Source organism: Andrena cerasifolii, chromosome 2, assembly GCF_050908995.1.
Source record: "Andrena cerasifolii isolate SP2316 chromosome 2, iyAndCera1_principal, whole genome shotgun sequence".
Lineage (NCBI taxonomy): Eukaryota > Metazoa > Arthropoda > Insecta > Hymenoptera > Andrenidae > Andrena > Andrena cerasifolii.
This window is the reverse complement of record NC_135119.1, coordinates 15,512,325-15,528,908: the sequence shown is the minus strand read 5'-3', so window position 1 is coordinate 15,528,908 and position 16,584 is coordinate 15,512,325. Positions and strand designations below refer to the sequence as shown.

General features: G+C 36.8%; 7 protein-coding genes and 1 non-coding gene across 21 annotated transcripts in view; 3 read left to right on the top strand and 5 right to left on the bottom strand.

Annotated features, from left to right (window-relative positions):
- The window catches only part of Tcs4 (Threonyl-carbamoyl synthesis 4), a 59,396-nt gene extending 56,134 nt beyond the window's left edge, over positions 1-3,262 (top strand). The window contains exons 2-6 of the mRNA XM_076806929.1: positions 721-1,147; positions 1,235-1,493; positions 1,572-1,700; positions 2,516-2,872; positions 2,948-3,262. Of these exons, the coding sequence (XP_076663044.1) occupies positions 912-1,147; positions 1,235-1,493; positions 1,572-1,700; positions 2,516-2,872; positions 2,948-3,247 (1,281 nt within the window). The 5' untranslated portion in view covers positions 721-911 and the 3' untranslated portion in view covers positions 3,248-3,262. The remainder of the gene's footprint in view (positions 1-720; positions 1,148-1,234; positions 1,494-1,571; positions 1,701-2,515; positions 2,873-2,947) is intronic.
- LOC143366135 (GTP-binding protein 10 homolog) lies at positions 3,239-5,005 on the bottom strand. The gene is made up of 4 exons (XM_076806941.1): positions 4,822-5,005; positions 4,404-4,707; positions 4,097-4,315; positions 3,239-4,000 (listed from the first exon to the last, which is right to left on the bottom strand). The coding sequence occupies exons 1-4, from the start codon at positions 4,858-4,860 to the stop codon at positions 3,393-3,395; spliced, it is 1,170 nt and encodes a 389-aa protein (XP_076663056.1). The 5' UTR covers positions 4,861-5,005; the 3' UTR covers positions 3,239-3,392.
- Positions 5,006-5,189: 184 nt separating this feature from the next.
- Positions 5,190-7,577, top strand: LOC143366136 (protein AAR2 homolog). Of its 2 annotated transcripts, XM_076806942.1 has the most exons (6): positions 5,190-5,208; positions 5,285-5,644; positions 5,715-5,830; positions 6,283-6,436; positions 6,519-6,794; positions 6,900-7,577. In XM_076806942.1, exons 2-6 carry the CDS (start codon positions 5,457-5,459, stop codon positions 7,306-7,308), a joined length of 1,143 nt encoding a protein of 380 aa, XP_076663057.1. In that variant the 5' UTR covers positions 5,190-5,208; positions 5,285-5,456; the 3' UTR covers positions 7,309-7,577. The 2 variants fall into 2 exon arrangements, with proteins under 2 accessions (XP_076663057.1, XP_076663058.1); XM_076806943.1 differs by lacking the exon at positions 5,190-5,208 and having other exon boundaries at positions 5,479-5,644; positions 5,789-5,830.
- On the bottom strand, positions 7,456-9,292 carry Apid1 (apidaecin 1). 4 transcript variants are annotated; one of them, XM_076806965.1, is made up of 9 exons: positions 9,158-9,291; positions 8,838-8,969; positions 8,640-8,714; positions 8,461-8,562; positions 8,282-8,383; positions 8,103-8,204; positions 7,924-8,025; positions 7,745-7,846; positions 7,456-7,658 (listed from the first exon to the last, which is right to left on the bottom strand). In XM_076806965.1, exons 2-9 carry the CDS (start codon positions 8,922-8,924, stop codon positions 7,650-7,652), a joined length of 681 nt encoding a protein of 226 aa, XP_076663080.1. In that variant the 5' UTR covers positions 8,925-8,969; positions 9,158-9,291; the 3' UTR covers positions 7,456-7,649. The 4 variants fall into 4 exon arrangements, with proteins under 4 accessions (XP_076663080.1, XP_076663081.1, XP_076663082.1 ...); XM_076806966.1 differs by lacking the exon at positions 8,282-8,383 and having other exon boundaries at positions 9,158-9,292; XM_076806967.1 differs by lacking the exon at positions 9,158-9,291 and having other exon boundaries at positions 8,838-8,964.
- Positions 9,293-11,102: 1,810 nt separating this feature from the next.
- Trnav-aac (transfer RNA valine (anticodon AAC)) lies at positions 11,103-11,175 on the bottom strand. Its single transcript has one exon. It is a non-coding gene; the product is annotated as a tRNA-Val (tRNA).
- A 274-nt stretch (positions 11,176-11,449) lies between these two features.
- Positions 11,450-14,095, bottom strand: LOC143366137 (uncharacterized). 7 transcript variants are annotated; one of them, XM_076806953.1, is made up of 5 exons: positions 13,764-14,095; positions 13,311-13,700; positions 12,723-12,902; positions 12,351-12,662; positions 11,450-11,754 (listed from the first exon to the last, which is right to left on the bottom strand). In XM_076806953.1, exons 2-5 carry the CDS (start codon positions 13,692-13,694, stop codon positions 11,527-11,529), a joined length of 1,104 nt encoding a protein of 367 aa, XP_076663068.1. In that variant the 5' UTR covers positions 13,695-13,700; positions 13,764-14,095; the 3' UTR covers positions 11,450-11,526. The 7 variants fall into 7 exon arrangements, with proteins under 7 accessions (XP_076663068.1, XP_076663067.1, XP_076663060.1 ...); XM_076806952.1 differs by having other exon boundaries at positions 12,723-12,929; positions 13,965-14,093; XM_076806945.1 differs by having other exon boundaries at positions 12,723-12,929; positions 13,764-14,083.
- A 352-nt stretch (positions 14,096-14,447) lies between these two features.
- Positions 14,448-15,684, top strand: LOC143366145 (mitochondrial import inner membrane translocase subunit Tim17-B). Of its 3 annotated transcripts, none has more exons than XM_076806970.1 (2): positions 14,448-14,592; positions 15,004-15,684. In XM_076806970.1, exon 2 carries the CDS (start codon positions 15,019-15,021, stop codon positions 15,505-15,507), a length of 489 nt encoding a protein of 162 aa, XP_076663085.1. In that variant the 5' UTR covers positions 14,448-14,592; positions 15,004-15,018; the 3' UTR covers positions 15,508-15,684. The 3 variants fall into 3 exon arrangements, with proteins under 3 accessions (XP_076663085.1, XP_076663087.1, XP_076663086.1); XM_076806972.1 differs by having other exon boundaries at positions 14,453-14,571; XM_076806971.1 differs by lacking the exon at positions 14,448-14,592 and adding an exon at positions 14,672-14,898.
- A 105-nt stretch (positions 15,685-15,789) lies between these two features.
- On the bottom strand, positions 15,790-16,496 carry LOC143366148 (uncharacterized). 2 transcript variants are annotated; one of them, XM_076806983.1, is made up of 3 exons: positions 16,357-16,454; positions 16,079-16,268; positions 15,790-16,013 (listed from the first exon to the last, which is right to left on the bottom strand). In XM_076806983.1, the coding sequence occupies exons 2-3, from the start codon at positions 16,214-16,216 to the stop codon at positions 15,831-15,833; spliced, it is 321 nt and encodes a 106-aa protein (XP_076663098.1). In that variant the 5' UTR covers positions 16,217-16,268; positions 16,357-16,454; the 3' UTR covers positions 15,790-15,830. The 2 variants fall into 2 exon arrangements, with proteins under 2 accessions (XP_076663098.1, XP_076663096.1); XM_076806981.1 differs by having other exon boundaries at positions 16,079-16,496.
- Positions 16,497-16,584: the final 88 nt, after the last annotated feature.

The window sequence follows — 16,584 nt, the reverse complement described above, 5'->3', positions numbered from 1 at the left end:
GTGAAGTTAGCTATAAGACATAGGGATATCAAGTTTTGATGTAAGAGCGTAATTCAAAATCCTTTGTAGCGGAAAGATTTATTGTAGGCATGCGGGTTCGAAGCGAGCAGCACATCTGGAAGGTTTTAAGCGAGATCGAAACAGAGGACGAGGAAGAGTTTATTGCCAGGACTCGTAAGCACGTAGAGCGCGTTGTGCTTCTCGAGGGTTTTTCCTTGCCAGTTTTTCGAACGTGCTCGTACAATATTAATAACTGACACTTGAACTCAAAAGGCGTACGTGAGCCTGTGATTGCATTCAATATCTTTCAAAACTACAGTTAGGCCAGGCGAATATAGTAAATAGCTTAACTTTTCCTTCCACATCTGCGTGCCAAATTTCGTTCAGCGGGCAGCGGCTAGTCTCGTAAAACCACTTAAAATTCTGTCTTAGAATTTTGGGGTGCCTGGAGGTGTTTGGTTGCATTCTGTCTCCTTCTATCAGTATTTCTGCCTCTTTCTATCAGTATTTCTGCCTCTTTCTATCAGTATTTCTGTCTCTTTCTATCAGTATTTCTGTCTCTTTCTTTTTTACAGTTTCTTTCTCTGTCTACTTCCGCGTTTGCTCCAAATCGCGGCAACCTATCAGCGAAGATACACGTTGTTCCGATGATTGCCTAGACTGCGTAGAGGATCACTACATGCAGATATCCCTATTAGATGAAACTCTTGAGACCTTGAGAGTTGAGATTCAGTAGAGTAGAATGTAAAAACAACTTAATTATGTATATATTAATGTGGTCTTGACGTAATCACAATATTAATTTATATATTTACACAAATAAATGCATACTCAATGTTGCATTCAATTTTTAAAAAGCTTGTTTAAAATAATACAAATAAAAGGAGAATTAAATCTAATTTCGTGAAGCAATGTCGTGGAACATGTGTTTATTTCACAAATGCCTATCGAGGCGCAGTTTAAATAATGGCACACTACCGTACCGGCGACAGCGTGATTTAAAATTTTCTCAGAAATGTTTCCACGATAAACCAGCTATAATATTAGGAATAGAATCTAGCTGCGATGAAACAGGTTGTGGAATTGTTGACAACACAGGAACCATATTAGGTGAAGCTATTAGGTCCCAACATCTTACTCATTTGAAGTAATTTATGTTGTTAGTTACGATATATCATTTTTAGGAAAGAAAATGCTTCTATTGGATTTGTAACAATTATTTTATTATCCTCAGTTTTGGAGGAATAATTCCTTCGTTTGCACGGACGATGCATGCCAATAATATTACAAGAACTTGCGAGGACGCATTGATATCGGCGAATTTGAAGTTGAAGGATATAGATGCGGTGGCTACAACCGTGAAACCTGGCCTTCCTATGTCCCTTGAGATTGGAACAAGATTTGGGAAATCTTTAGCAAAAATTGGGAAGAAACCTTTCATACCTATACATCATATGGAAGCTCACGCTCTGACAGCACGAATGCTGCAAAATGTTTGTTAAACAATATCGTTGTCCAATGCGATACTGTCAGCAGAAGAGTAACAAGTAACGTTGAATTTTTGTTCATAGGTCGAGTTTCCCTACCTTGTCTTATTGGCTTCTGGAGGTCATTGTCTACTTGCAATCGTTGAAAATGTGGATAAATTTTATTTACTTGGTAGTACTATAAATAATGCACCAGGGGAGATGTTTGATAAGGTAAAAGTCTTGTTATTAAGGGGTCATTCTGCCAATCACGCCGCAAAATTCTGCAACATTCAGGCTTTTTTTTCTCAGTGAATACAATGAATAACAATGTCAAACTTTTTTCCATTTATTAAGCTACTTGTAATGTATATGGAACAATTTTTTACACACACTTTTAATTGTGTTTTTTCAATATTATCTGGAGTTCAAAATCGCGCCTTTAAAAAGACAGCAGGAGTGATTTCAGCTCACAGACTAATCTGTAACAAAAAAACCAAGCTGATTCTTAATCATTATGAGTACCACTATCGCAGGTGCCGGAATTAGCCACGTAAGTCAAAATTTAACAAAATTGCGCGCATTCAAACTTCAAGTTTCGAAATTTTCCATTCTTACTTGAAGTTTGAATGCGCGCAATTTTGTTAAATTTTGACTTACGTGGCTAATTCTGGCACCTGCGATAGCGGTACTCATAATGATTAAGAATCAGCTTGGTTTTTTTGTTTCAGTTGAGTCTGTGAACTGAAATCACTCCCGCCAGGGAGGTATTTCTTTTCAAAGACTCAAGTTTGAATTTCAGATAACATTGAAAGAACCCAATTAAAAGTGTATTTAAAAAATTGTTCCGTATACATTACAAGTAGCTTAATAAATAAAAGAAAAGTTTGACAGTGCTATTCATTGTATTCACTGAGAAAAAAAAGCCTGAATGTTGCCGAATTTTGCGGCGTCATTACCAGAATGACCCCTTAATAGCTATTCCATTGTTTCCAAACACATTTATACTTTACATAATTTAAACTAATTATTCCTCCGAATTTGTGTAGGTGGCACGAAGACTTAAATTGAGAAATATTCCAGAATTTAGCTCTTTAAACGGAGGACTCGCGTTAGAAACTGCAGCACTTAAAGCTACAGATATCGATCAATTTTCCTTTCAGTCTGTACTGACAAAATATTACGATTGTAACTTTAGCTTTGCAGGATTGCTAAGTAGCGCTACATACTATATCGAAAAGGAAGAAAAAGAACATAATATAGTAGCTGATATGACAATTCCTTCTGTATATAATTTATGCGCAGGAGTTCAATTAGCTGCTGTAACCCATATATGTCAGAGAACTCAGAGAGCAATAGAATTTATCGATAAGTTGTCATTGTTTCCTCAAGATAGGAGAACGCTGGTACGTTCAATCATACTATAAGGATATTCTGAATTTTTATTCGAATCTTCAACTCGATACTATTTTATTAACTAGGTTGTATCTGGCGGGGTTGCGTGTAATAATTATCTGGCCAAAGCATTGGGCATCGTTTGTACAGAATTGGGATATAATTTGGTGAGAACACCACCGAAATTGTGTACCGATAATGGAATAATGATCGCATGGAATGGTATGGAAAGGTGGACTACAGATACAGGTGTTTTCAGAAATCAAGACGAAATTGAACAAGTGCGTGTACAAAGTAAAGCTCCATTAGGAGAAGACTGGACGCATAAAGTAGAAAGTGAAAATTTGAAATGCGAATGGTTAAAAATAAAGAGAAAGCTATTTTAAACAATTTAATAGAAACGCATCAGTTGTTCTTATTTAAAAACATTTACTACCATTACATTTTTATGGAAGTTTACCAAGGCATGATCGTATAATACATCGTTTCAAAAAAAACTTTCATTCTTATAATGAAATATATTTCAAAGGATCATATCAGTGTAGGTGCATATCGTTCCGATTGCCGTTTCAATTTTTCAAGTAAATTATTTTCTAGCGAATCAGTATTTTCAAGGAAGAGTGTTTTCTCTTCATATTTATCGATAATATTTCGTATTTTTTCTTTGATTTCTTGTATTTTATCTTTATCCTTTGAAATCAAAGATGTCGTTAAAATATCATCGAACTGCAAGACTCTTTCCGGCTGCATCGTTTCGTCGAATTCGGAAACGATATCTGACAAATTAGTCAACTTTGGCTTCAGATCGTTATATATTTCATTTGCGCATTTCTTATCCATTTTGTTTATTATCAGCATCGCAGGTCTTTCTAGTAAATCAGGTTTGTAAAGTTCAATCTCTTTGTTTAATAGGAGTATCGTTTCTATGCAGGACCTGTGTTTATATTTCGGAGAAATTTGAAATCCCTTGATGTCTACAATAAATAATAATAATTTCGTTCTTTCTATATGTTTTAAAAATCTGTGGCCCATTCCTCTATTAGCGTGTGCACCTTCAATTAATCCTGGTAAATCTGCAACCGTGATTTGCCTATAATCTTCATAATTTACTGTACCTATTTGTGGCCTTATGGTTGTGACTGAAAATACATGCACGTAAAATCAATAAAGAGAACAATGTACTTATTTATTTAAACTTTTATACTTTCTAAATATGCTTCTCTGATAAACCTTACATGGATAACTGGCAATCTTTGGCTTCGAATTTGAAATTGTACTTAAAAGTGTGCTTTTCCCTGCATTAGGAAAGCCAACTAGACCAACGTCGGCAATTAATTTAAGATCAAGTATTATGGCTCGACTCTCGCCCTTAAGTCCACAATATCCTGTACTTTCGCATCCTCCGATCCCACCCTTTGCGACCAGTAGTTTCGCACCTTCCGAATTTACTTCTCCTACATTTTCATAAATATGTGTGCATAGAACTATAATAAAATTCTATAATGTAGGAAATTCAGTGTAAATCTGGATCGTATGTATTACCAAGTTTAACTTGATTTTCATCGTAAACGGTGATACCGACTGGAACGCTTATATTTAAATCTGCTCCAGGTGCGCCGATAATTCCCCTTGAAGTACTTTCACCTCCACATCCAGCTTTTAGTTTCACGGTTCGTAGTTTAGATTTAACTTTGCTCAACGTTAATCCTTCTTCCGAATGAATGTATATATTTCCTCCTGCTCCGCCTACGCCACCGTAACGCTGAAGCCCAGATCCTCCTGAACCTGCTTTTACATAAATCCGTAGACTATCTATCAATCCTTGACGCTTGAATTTCCTCGGTAACTGTGCAGGTAGTTAAAATTTACTTTCATTAGCAAATTCTATACTTATTATCGTACAATTACATTGCAATTATTCTTACCATTATAGAATGAAAAATTTAATTAACATTGTTACCTTCTTTGCACAATGCAGAACTTGTGTCAATAGAACCATTCTTTCCTAATCAATACCTCAATTCTTTGAGAACCTCTTTGAAATTCAAGGAAAGATTTATTATGTGTTAATCTTCGCAATACACTTTTTTGTATTTGTACCATAATATTATTTGTATAGCGTCAACCTGTGGCTTGGCAGTGCCCTCACCACGTTCATGAAATACTATAGAATGTTAGCGATGTAAAAAAGCCAACCCTAGTAAGCTCGAATACAATCGTATCTCGATCGGCCACAATCGTTTGAGCCGAGTGTACCTAATAAAGGGATCAGATGGCGCTATTGACTTTATCCAATGTAAACAGGTGAATTGGAACGGAACAGATTTTTTCTATTCAATCTCAAGCGGTAATGAAACATTACTAAAGTAAAATAAAAGTTCTCATTATTACAAAATCGTTATAAACGTTCTTTCTGTGCTCAGTCTAATCTATGATACTTATAAGTTACTGTATTACGCAAATCATGTTGAAGTATGATAATGAATTTGTAGAAGGAACTCAACATTGTTGTGAAAATTAATAACTCAATTTAACTTGATTCCTTTGATACAAAAGAAGAAAGTTATTAAGCCGTTTAAACTCTATGGATTAATCATGGCACGTGAGGGAGTAGAAATGAATCAAAATGTAGCGCAAAGACTTTTAGTCGAAGGTGCTACATTAATCATATTGAATGTACCGATTGGCACTGAACTTGGAATCGATTTAAAATCATGGAATACGGCTGATAATTTTAAAGGTATCAAAATGATCCCACCGGGATCTCATTATGTACATTATAGGTAAATATATAATGGTTAATATTGTTTCTGTTGTCTCGACAATAGTTATGTACGTATATTTTTGTTGAAGCGCTATAGATGAATTTGGAGAGACTGCTCCTAAAATTGGTTTCCTTCATACATTTAAAAAATCTGAATTTTTAGTCAGGCAGTGGGATGCGAAAGAGGAAAATATCAGTTCGGAAGGTACGATAGGTATTACGCATTATATATATTAGGGTGGTTCTTATATGTATGGTAAAAAATCAAAGTTATTATTAGTAATTATTCAGAAGTTTTTTTCAGACGCAAACTTTGACGTACATTCTACATATTCAGATTGTTAAACGCATAGATAAAAGCATGGTTTGAGATTCTGATATATAAATATGGGCCCCGTTTCATTGAAATTGACAAGTGACAATTATGGAAAGTTGCAGTTGCCAAACTTGTACCTACATGCAAAATATAAAGTCCTTGAGCGACCTTTATATATCAAAGTATACAAATAAAAAACACGAAGATATTTTTTTTTTGTCAAATAGAAGACTTTAAATGGGTCTGGGTTACAAATTTTAAAGTTGAAAAATAAGGACCACCCTAGTGTATAGGTATCGGGGATAGTATTTTATTACTAACAGTGAATCTTCTTTACAAAGTTGTATCGGAAGAGATGGTTCAAAGGTTAAAGGATAATTTGAAAAACCTGGACAGGTGTCTAGGATGTTATCCTTACGATGTGTGGAAAGCATGGCAGGAATTAACAAATCATATTAGCCCGTCTCTTATCGAACGTTGTTCGCCTGAATGTGGGTATGTAAAAGAATATCATAAATTATGTATCTGTTATCTACATTTATTCTCTTATATTATAAATACGAGTGTTTGATTCCAGGTTTGTAAGATCAGCCTTAGAGTTAGAACATTGTAGCGACGCTGCGAGACCAAGAGGAGGTGTATCGAATCCAAAAAGAAAGAGGAGAAGTGGGCTGACTGTAGAGGAAAAGGAAGAAGAATTACTTCCAGACATGAAACCGAAACCTGGTACAGAACTGCGATTATCAAAATTGCCTGACAAAAGTTATCCAGATGGAGCATCCCCTGCTGAAATCACGAAGCATTCTCTCGACTCCACTTATGCGTTGGACACTCTACTCGATAAATTAGCACTGTAATTTCAGTAGTCTATATTTACCACGCTTTCAATATGTAATCGAGCTAACTTTTGCATATTTCCGAAAAGCTGTTGTCTCTATATAACTATTACCTTTTTCAGCCCTATGGAGATTATTGGCGAAACGCAACTCGCATTTGCTTGTTTCCTGGTTGGGCAAAGTCTGGATGCTTTTGAGCATTGGAAGAAACTTGTATACCTCATCTGCGGAGCCGATTCTGCGATTTCGAAACGTCGGACTATTTATATCGAATTTATGAAAGTATTGGAGGTTCAATTAACGCATGTGCCGGAAGATTTACTTTGCGATATTGTAGTTAATACTAACTTCGTTTATTATAACCTGCGTAAGCTTTTTGCAAATATCGAAACCAATTCGGAATTGGACGGCCGCTTGAAGTCGTATGCATCACGATTCCGTGACCGATTATACATTAAATTTTCATGGGACTTTTCTAATTTACAAGACGAGAGTGAAGATGAAGCGCCAGTAGTTGTTTCTTTGGAATAAATCTTAGTATATGTATATAATTTAAATAAAGATAATCCTAGAATAATACAGTTGACAAAAACGTATACGTACTCGTTATCCTTTGTAAATATTAGTTAATTTAATAAACATCAATAAGGATGGGTAAATAATAAATTTATGTAGATATTTATATGGTACAATTAAAAGTAACTTTTATTAGAAGGCTACATTGGACATAGTATCGCATCGAGTAACTTTTACATATGTACTACTTATATTAATAGTTATGATATAAAATTTAAAATATGGATGGATCATCTGCTATTTAGGAATAGTTTGATTTAGATGTAGTACCTCTGCTTAAGCATTTCATTCACATTTCAGAGTCGCTGAAAAAAAGAAGTAAAATTGAATATTTTACATGATGTCCGTTACAGAAGACAATAAACCAAGTTTATTCGTAATAGATATTTACTGGATGAGGTGGTCGTGGCGGAGGAACATAAATTGGTCGGGGCGCAGGATTATAAGGGCGTTTACCGGGTTCAGCTTCTGCTTCTGCTTCGCGTCGGAGGCGCTGTAACAAACAATTTACAATATTTAAATAATTGGATTTAACGTCACGTGCTAAGTAGATATTTTTAATATACTTACAGGGTGAGGTGGTCTTGGCGGAGGAACATAAACTGGTCGGGGCGCAGGATTATAAGGGCGTGTACCGGGTTCAGCTTCTGCTTCTGCTTCGCGTCGGAGGCGCTGTAACAAACAATTCATAATATTTAAATAATTGGACTTAATATCACGTGCTAAGTAGATATTTTTAATATATTTACTGGATGAGGTGGTCGTGGCGGAGGAACATAAACTGGTCGGGGCGCAGGATTATAAGGGCGTGTACCGGGTTCAGCTTCTGCTTCTGCTTCGCGTCGGAGGCGCTGTAACAAACAATTCATAATATTTAAATAATTGGACTTAATATCACGTGCTAAGTAGATATTTTTAATATATTTACTGGATGAGGTGGTCGTGGCGGAGGAACATAAACTGGTCGAGGCGCAGGATTATAAGGGCGTGTACCGGGTTCAGCTTCTGCTTCCGCTTCGCGTCGGAGGCGCTGTAACAAACAATTCACAATATTTAAATAATTGGACTTAATATCACGTGCTAAGTAGATATTTTTAATATATTTACTGGATGAGGTGGTCGTGGCGGAGGAACATAAACTGGTCGAGGCGCAGGATTATAAGGGCGTGTACCGGGTTCAGCTTCTGCTTCTGCTTCGCGTCGGAGGCGCTGTAACAAACAATTCGCAATATTTAAATAATTGGACTTAATATCACGTGATAAGTAGATATTTTTAATATATTTACTGGATGAGGTGGTCGTGGCGGAGGAACATAAACTGGTCGTGTACCGGGTTCAGCTTCTGCTTCGCGACGAAGACGCTAGAATAAAAAGAATAATTAATTTATTGATTATCAAGAACCGGTCCAATATTTGGTGTATGTTCATAACTGAATTTTATTATTCATATGTAAATATGTAGAATATATTAAATTTTATGTTACCGAATCAGGTAGTCCTACATCTAGGAATTCTCCAAGTGTCGTCGTAAAGATGACTGACAAAATTGTCAAGATCATAAATTTCTTCATGATCGATGTGTGTATCTCCCACGGATAACAGAATTATATTCACACCTATATTAAAATAATGCGTTATTTGTCACAGAAAGACAATTATATCGAATATGAAATTTCTTTCCCGGGATGGAATAAATATATTAATTTTAGAAATTTAACTTATTAAACAAGAATAGAAGAAACACTTCTCGAATGAGAAACTAGCAGATGTACTTATAATTAATATTTTACCAGCAACTTCTTACCACGTTCACAGCTCTGTATGTCAGGATGCACTGATCTCCCAGACATTCTGTAGCAGTATTTATACAAAATGTTGATCGCGGGTTTGCACGGTTTGGATTGTGTGAAAGTTCAAGGCTTCCTTGCATCTGCCAGGGAACCACCGATCATGCGATACGAATGTTTGTTCATCAATTTTCCTGTATCCATTTCTTTGTAGTGTTAATGTCTCTTTGTGATTGTAGTGGATGTCGTATGTTGTAATTGCAGTATATTCGTGTTCTTCACGTTATATTCGGATATTTTATTAAAAGTTAAGATAAACAGATGTTGAGTACTCGAAATACAAAGTTTTCGTAAAAAAAACCCTTGTAACAGAAACTCATAATAATATCGATACCATTTTGCTACAGTTACCCGATTTTCAATATTCCAAAATTATTTATTGAATAAATATTTGAAAAGTCCAGTTTATATTTTAGCTAGAACCATCAATTGTTACATCAAAATTTTTAAAAACTGCAGGCCATAAAATATGTATATTTTCAGGTCAAATGATTTGTGTTGTATCGGAAAGATTTAGTACAGTAATCTTATTGCTTCCTTTATAGTTTAAGAAATGACGATTATTTACAAAAGTTAAATACGTATTATCAGGCCCGGCGCGTGGTGTTTTTCTTGTGTGTGCGATAAATGTTTGGCGCCATTCAAGAACAAAAAATATGTCCGAAGAAATTTGGGAATAAAACGAAGAATCGTGTCCCACTCTCGATACATTGCCGCGACCCTGGACCGGCAATATATTGGGAGAAGACTATAAATCAGTGATGAGCAACCCGCGGGCCGCATTTGGCCCGCCCGCCGTTGACCTGCGGCCCGCCTGAACATTTGCGTATATCTTTTAAACTGTAAAAGATATCGGAATGAATTTTGCGCTAAAAAATAGGATACAATTATCCCTTTCTCATGTTGTATAATTATAATTTGCGTGTGAGCAACTATTCTCGAGAATGGCAATTTTAAAAAGTGATCGTCGTAATCGACTCGCTGGCGAACGATTAAATAATTGTATTAGAGTTGCAGTTTCGAATATCGCACCCGATATTGAGAAGCTCGTTTATGAGAAACAAAAGCAAGCATCTCATTAAGTAAACTTCAATAGTTATTTAATTTCATTTAATTAGAAAATTATACGTACATATACCTTTTTATATTTTAATATGTAGGTAGGTATATATTACTGTGTATATATTATTAATAAACAGTAAATCAAATATAAACAACGTTTTATTGCAAATCAATGTCAGAAATAATAAATTCATCCCATAAATTAAAATTATTTGATTAGTATATTTATGTATTTAATATTGCGGCCCGCATAGAGTAGTAGGTTTCCACTTCTGGCCCACTTCGTACCAAAGGTTGCTCACCACTGGTATAAATCATATTTGTAGCATCATAGCATGATTCATTTTAATTTAAAAATTCATCTCATATTTTTTAGGTATTTCAGGGCCGTCGTGCATTTTGGCGAAACGCGACGATACGAAGAGAAAAGTCTATAAACAATTGATTCTCGTGGAGCAGCGATAATTAATTAATTATTATTTTATTTTCTTCGAGTTGCCTTTAGGCGCTTTTTCTCTGGCGGCACCTATGTGCGTCGCGCACTTTGCAGTTTATACACGCAACTTGCCGGGTCTGCGTATTATGCGTGCGGGGGATCACCGCGAATGTCAACAAGGAAAAGTAAACGTATGATTTTCCGTATTCGATAGCTTGCTATAATTAATTTACGAACTTCAGTGATATCAGTTTCACAACAATTTACTATCTTTTATCTTTGCAGCTATATATTTTTGTATCTTGGGCTTCTCCGAATAGCTTCTATATTTCTGTAGTGATGATAATGGCGATGTTTTTATTTTAAATATCAAATTAATTCCTTTTATTGAGAAGAAAAAAAAATGTTTCCGCCCGGGATCGAACTGGGGACCTTCCGCGTGTTAGGCGGATGTGATAACCACTACACCACGGAAACTGATGACAGAACTCTCTTAAAGTACTTTAATATATCTTATTCAAGAATATAATGTATTACATTTTCGCCACACATTCCTATATTGATTAGTTGGTCCATTAAGGCTGGAACAGACACGTCGAGTAATTTAGTCGAGTAGCGAGTAATTTAGCAATTTACCATTGTTTTACTAAGCTACTTGACTAAATTACTCGACGTGTCTGAATCAGCCTTTAATTATTGCAGACTTCAAATAAAAGGATCACGGATAGGTACAGAAATGAATGCGTATATGCTATTTCTAAACGTTCTTTATTTTATACAAATTGAAATAATTATAAAACGATTGAGTTCGAGGAACAACAATGCAACTTATTTAGGAGCAGCTTGCGTGCTATTTTCAAGAGCCTCTTTCTCTCTCGTCAGCAATGCGACTTTCTCTTCGTACTTTTCTCGCAAATCTCGGAAGAGGCATAGCTGCGTCTCGTATTCTTTCTTCAAATCCGCATTCAATTTCACAGCTCCATCCATTTTATTTATCATAGTGTTGTACCGCTCTCGTTCCTCGGTAATCCGTACTTCCATGCTATCCACTTCTGTCTACATCGTTAAATACAGAAATAGTGCCATTCCAGCTTTCATACGATACAAGAAAGGGAATTATAAATGGTTCCGGGAGTTTTGTTCCACATTTGTTACACGCCTACACTCAGTTAAGGGGAGACCCCACCCTGAAGCCACTAACAAAAGACCAAGTTAGGGATTTTTTTTATTCGTATAAATAAAAATAAAGGGCTTGGATTTTTTTATATTGTCTTAAAGCAATCTTTATTTTGGTAGAAAAATTTTTTTTATGAAAAATTGTACAAAGTGGCAATGAAGAAAATGGCTTCCCGGAGCTCTGCAAAAAAGTGGCTCACACTCCCGGAAGTGACTGGATCATTTCAGAAGGAAATACAGAAAGATATGTAAACAGGAATATATTATCTATGACCTAGCCTAGGATAGGATTTATAAAAAAAAAAATTTCTAGCAAAATACAGATTGTTTTAAAAACATCAAAAATCCAAGCCCTATATTTTTATTTATACGAACAAAAAAGTCCCTAATTTTGTCTTTTGTTAGTGGTTTCAGGGCGGGGTTCCCCCCTTAAGCATACAACGAGGGGTTGGCTGGGTCTGATTTACACAGCTTACCTGCAGATGCTTAACTTCCATATTACGGATTTGCAAAAGGCTCCTAGTGAGAGACTCCACTTCTTTCAGCGAATTAACTTGAATGTTCAAAGCATTAATCTGCTTCTCCTGGTTCGCGGCAGTACGGATTTTGGCTTCCAATTGCAACGAGGTCTCGATCAGTTTTCCTTTTAATTGGTCTACCATACGTCGAAGCATCACTTCGTCGCCTTCGCCTTGCATTAAAGTGTCGTACGACATTTGTAACGCAGCCAGCTTCTTCTCGGTGCTTTCCAGTTTCTTCCGGTAGGAATCCCGTTCTTCGCTTCTTTTCTACAAAACAAAATAAAATGGATAAAACTGTGTGACCTAAGCTTCTCCGTGCTTTCCTACCTCAACTTCCTGCTTTAGTTTCGAGATCATAACTTCATTCGACTTGACAAGGTCCTCGGCCAAGGGTGATTCCCCCTTCGGTGCTGATGTTTCATCGGCAATTTCTTTATCTGCTTTCTGAGCATTGGCGATCTCGTCATGTTTCCTCACGGAGCAAGTATCTCCAGCGCCTATGGACGTCTGTAGAATTTCGCAAGCTTTCAGTTCCTAGAACGAGACGATGTTTTATACAAATATAGAACAGATCGTTGAGTTATTTCAAACTTGGCGTGTATAAAATATTTAAATTGATAAATGTTCGGACCCAGCGACGGTGGCCGCGATGGTAAAAGCTGGTTCTCGTTAGATCACCACTAAAGTCGAGCAGCACGGGACGGTGTACTGAGGAAAGATGGGAAACCACCTTTCTCCCGGTGCGCCGCTTGCTGGCTGGGACCCGGAGAGGAGAGAGAGAGGAGGAGGGAGGGAAAAAGATGTGACTAATAATATAGTTCGTTGGGCAATACAAGCGATAAGCTTGAAGCGCCATCGTGTTTGAAACGCAGGAAAAAAATTATAAACATAAACATGAAAAAATGTTCGGATTACCGATTGCTCGTTTCGTTGACTCTCATTCTCGGAAATCTTGGGAGTCCCGGGTTCATCCACCTTCTCCTTCGTAGCTTCAGTAACAGTTACCGCTTCCAACGGAATTGGATTTGCAGGTAGACTTTCATTAACAATCTCGGATGCGTTTATGTCTTTCGCGAGTACATCCGCTGTTTGATCTTTCGTAGACTTGGTAGCTGTAGATTCTGCGTGTTGCGCAATCGAATTTTGCACCTGGGGATTTTCAGTGGCAGAGGCAACTCCATTTTCGGTACCAGCCGCCGGGGTCAGACCGTTTGCATTATTTGGTTGACTGGGTTCCGTTATTTCGGACAGAATCGAGTTTTGGCCCGCGTCTGATTTAAGTGCCTTCGTGTCAGACATTTTTATCTGCAAAAAATGTCACTTTTATATGTTACATGCGCAACGGAACAGAGGAAGAGCGAGTTCCACTGTGTTCGTGGTTGTAACCAATTCGGATGAATACTTGCGAGCTTGAATATTAAATACTTGGATAGAAAGTCGGTTCACACTTGACGAATGTAGAGACGCTTCGAATGCCGAGAACCGAATAGCTGCGTGTAGCTTCGAAATAGTGCTCTAGATTTTACGCGCTATTCCAAGTACCACGCCAATAATTAATCGTACGATTACCAACAAGCAAGAAACCAGAGAAACGCTTCTCGAACGATGATGTTTCCCTCGAATACGAATTTCACTTTCACACAAAACGACTGGATATCCAGGACTAACTAAAAGCCTGATGTATTTTTGGACATTCTCGGCTCATTCTATTTTAAACTATCGTAGACGTGCGCCAGTCGAACGCTCAAGAAACTGAACATTGTATCGCATTTGAAATAAGTACTTCGCATGAAAATTCTGCGTCGCTATTCGCTTAAACATTGAAAATGTTACCGGTGGCATGATCTAGGCGATAGAATGTATTTGCACTTCTATCGTACGCATAGCTATGCATATTTCGAAATATCATGTAACGCGGGTTCGGAGTTTAAGCATCCAATCCGATTCGTATGAATGAATCAACCAAGTAATCAAGACAACTGTTAAAAGAAAATTTATTTGTCATAGCGTAGAAATGTCTGAATTAAATTTAGTAGGTTATTTATTACATCAGGTTGACTCGCGTCGCTTCATTTTCTTTCGATCGTGTAGGATTTTAGCTGAGAAAGAAGTTCATTAACGTAGTTACGCTCATCACAGTGTCGTGCTCGAGGGATCTCGTACCTTGGTATTGGAGGTATTCGAAACAAATTTTATGGTAAATACATAAAGGAACTTGTGTTATTTTACTGGGAACAACATTTTTAGAATACGCTTTACGGTGTTTCAAATTGCTACGCACATGTTGATCGACCGCATTCGTGTTTTAAATACATAACCTCGCTTACGTGTATCTTGTTTCAAGTATCTTTTTATCACGATTTCTATAGATGCATAACAATGAGTTTTTACGCGATGTATTCACAGGGCAAAGTTGCACGTAGTTAGGAGAACCGATAGGATAGTTTTCACTTTAATATTTAGCACATTTTTCATTCAAAATTTAATATATCCGATGCTAAAGGTTAGTTTTAAATAGTTCTTTGATACCTGTAACATCTACCGTGAGCTTCTCCGGCCACTATTGAAAGATTTCGTAAGATTTGTTAAAATTCCGCTTCCGTTACAGATAACCAATTAAGGAATGGAAGAGTACGCGAGAGAACCGTGCCCTTGGCGTATAATAGACGATTGCGGTGGTGCATTTACCATGGGTGCCATTGGTGGTGCTGTGTTCCAGAGTATTAAGGGTTTTCGAAACGCACCCAGTGGAATAAACAAGCGATTTCTGGGAAGTCTAATGGCTATCAAACAGCGGTCTCCAATTATTGCTGGAAACTTTGCATTATGGGGCGGTATGTTTTCCACGATAGACTGCACATTGGTACACCTTAGGAAAAAGGAAGATCCATGGAATTCTATTATCAGTGGAGCGGCGACCGGCGGAATATTAGCGGCGAGAAATGGTTTACCAGCTATGGCTGGTAGTGCAATCATTGGTGGAGTGTTGTTGGCTTTAATAGAAGGTGTAGGAATATTTTTCACACGTATGTCCGCGGAACAATTCAAACCTCCGTCGTTCACCAACGACCCGTCGCACCTCGGACCACCGTCGCAGGGCTATCCGTCGTAAAGCGTGTATAAATATTCTAGACTTATTTCAATTATACTTAACTAATTAAGTACAAACGTTTCATACTGTTTGAAACGATAGTAGTTAAAAAACTGTCTTATCGCCAGTATCTCAGATTTGTATAGACAATTGGACTTTGTTGCTTTAAGAAATAATAATAGTTCATTTTTTATTTAATGGTGTTCCTTTCTGTATTCTTATTGGACCGTTAACAGGCAAAGAGAACAGTATAAAACACATTAGCGATATATATACATAATTGTGATATATATATATATATATATTGATAAAATAAATTAACAATAATAATTCATTTAATTCTTCTAAATATCATCTTCGTCTTCAATTTCTTCTTGGAAATATTTAAAAGCCGAAACTATAGACAAGTCCAAGGATTTGTTCGCGGAGTCTGGCTCTTGTTTATCATTCACAGATTCGTACGATGATTTATCCTCCGTGCCTTTCAACGACTTGTTCATTAATCCTAACAAATGAAGCTGCTCCACCTTAAAAATTTCGTAATAAATAGTACTTCCAAAGGCACAACGGACATTACGCGATTTATATTTACCTGCAGCCTATGCACTTGGTTGTCGATTTTTGATAATATTTTTAAGAAAAGCTCCTTTTCCTGCTTTAAATCTCTTTGAAAAGCAAGCAGTTCGTTAGCATTCATTTTTGTACGGGGCTTTTCCACGTCATCCTCCATTTCTCAAACTTTCTCACGCATTTCGTAAAGTTATCATTATGCTCGTTCGATGCTGCACAGAGGAACGCAATGTTTTCCGCGAATTTCTAGTTTTCGGTTCAAAGAATTTCTCTGTTCGTAAATACTCCCTAATGACTAACAAATGTATAACGTATGGCGATAAATTTTATCTAATGTCACGATATATCCAACGAGAAACCTTGAAAAAAGTCATCTCTTGTTTTCGAAACTTGCAACGCATTCGGTAAAGGTTATGACTGTTGTTACCGAAAAGCAGTGTTAGCAACGCAATACGCTGCAAACTTCAGTGCGGTCGCTGGACATGCTTTTTATAATGTTGGTCAGCCTGAATTTCAAATTTGTTATCG

Coding starts and splice junctions, on each gene's coding strand:
- LOC143366145 (XM_076806970.1), top strand. CDS start 15,019: ATGGAAGAGTACGCGAGAGAACCGTGCCCTTGGCGTATAATAGACGAT.
- LOC143366137 (XM_076806952.1), bottom strand. CDS start 13,694: ATGTCTGACACGAAGGCACTTAAATCAGACGCGGGCCAAAACTCGATT. Junction 12,930..13,310: donor GTCAACGAAACGAGCAATCG/GTAATCCGAACA, acceptor GTCTCGTTCTAG/GAACTGAAAGCTTGCGAAAT. Junction 12,663..12,722: donor AACTAAAGCAGGAAGTTGAG/GTAGGAAAGCAC, acceptor TTTGTTTTGTAG/AAAAGAAGCGAAGAACGGGA.
- LOC143366135 (XM_076806941.1), bottom strand. CDS start 4,860: ATGGTTCTATTGACACAAGTTCTGCATTGTGCAAAGAAG. Junction 4,316..4,403: donor TGAAAATCAAGTTAAACTTG/GTAATACATACG, acceptor ATGAAAATGTAG/GAGAAGTAAATTCGGAAGGT. Junction 4,001..4,096: donor AAAGATTGCCAGTTATCCAT/GTAAGGTTTATC, acceptor ATGTATTTTCAG/TCACAACCATAAGGCCACAA.
- Apid1 (XM_076806965.1), bottom strand. CDS start 8,924: ATGAAGAAATTTATGATCTTGACAATTTTGTCAGTCATCTTTACGACG. Junction 8,715..8,837: donor ATGTAGGACTACCTGATTCG/GTAACATAAAAT, acceptor TTTTTATTCTAG/CGTCTTCGTCGCGAAGCAGA. Junction 8,563..8,639: donor CGCCACGACCACCTCATCCA/GTAAATATATTA, acceptor TGTTTGTTACAG/CGCCTCCGACGCGAAGCAGA.
- LOC143366148 (XM_076806981.1), bottom strand. CDS start 16,216: ATGGAGGATGACGTGGAAAAGCCCCGTACAAAAATGAATGCTAACGAA. Junction 16,014..16,078: donor ACCAAGTGCATAGGCTGCAG/GTAAATATAAAT, acceptor GAAATTTTTAAG/GTGGAGCAGCTTCATTTGTT.
- LOC143366136 (XM_076806942.1), top strand. CDS start 5,457: ATGGCACGTGAGGGAGTAGAAATGAATCAAAATGTAGCGCAAAGACTT. Junction 5,645..5,714: donor TCTCATTATGTACATTATAG/GTAAATATATAA, acceptor TTTTTGTTGAAG/CGCTATAGATGAATTTGGAG. Junction 6,437..6,518: donor CGTTGTTCGCCTGAATGTGG/GTATGTAAAAGA, acceptor GTTTGATTCCAG/GTTTGTAAGATCAGCCTTAG.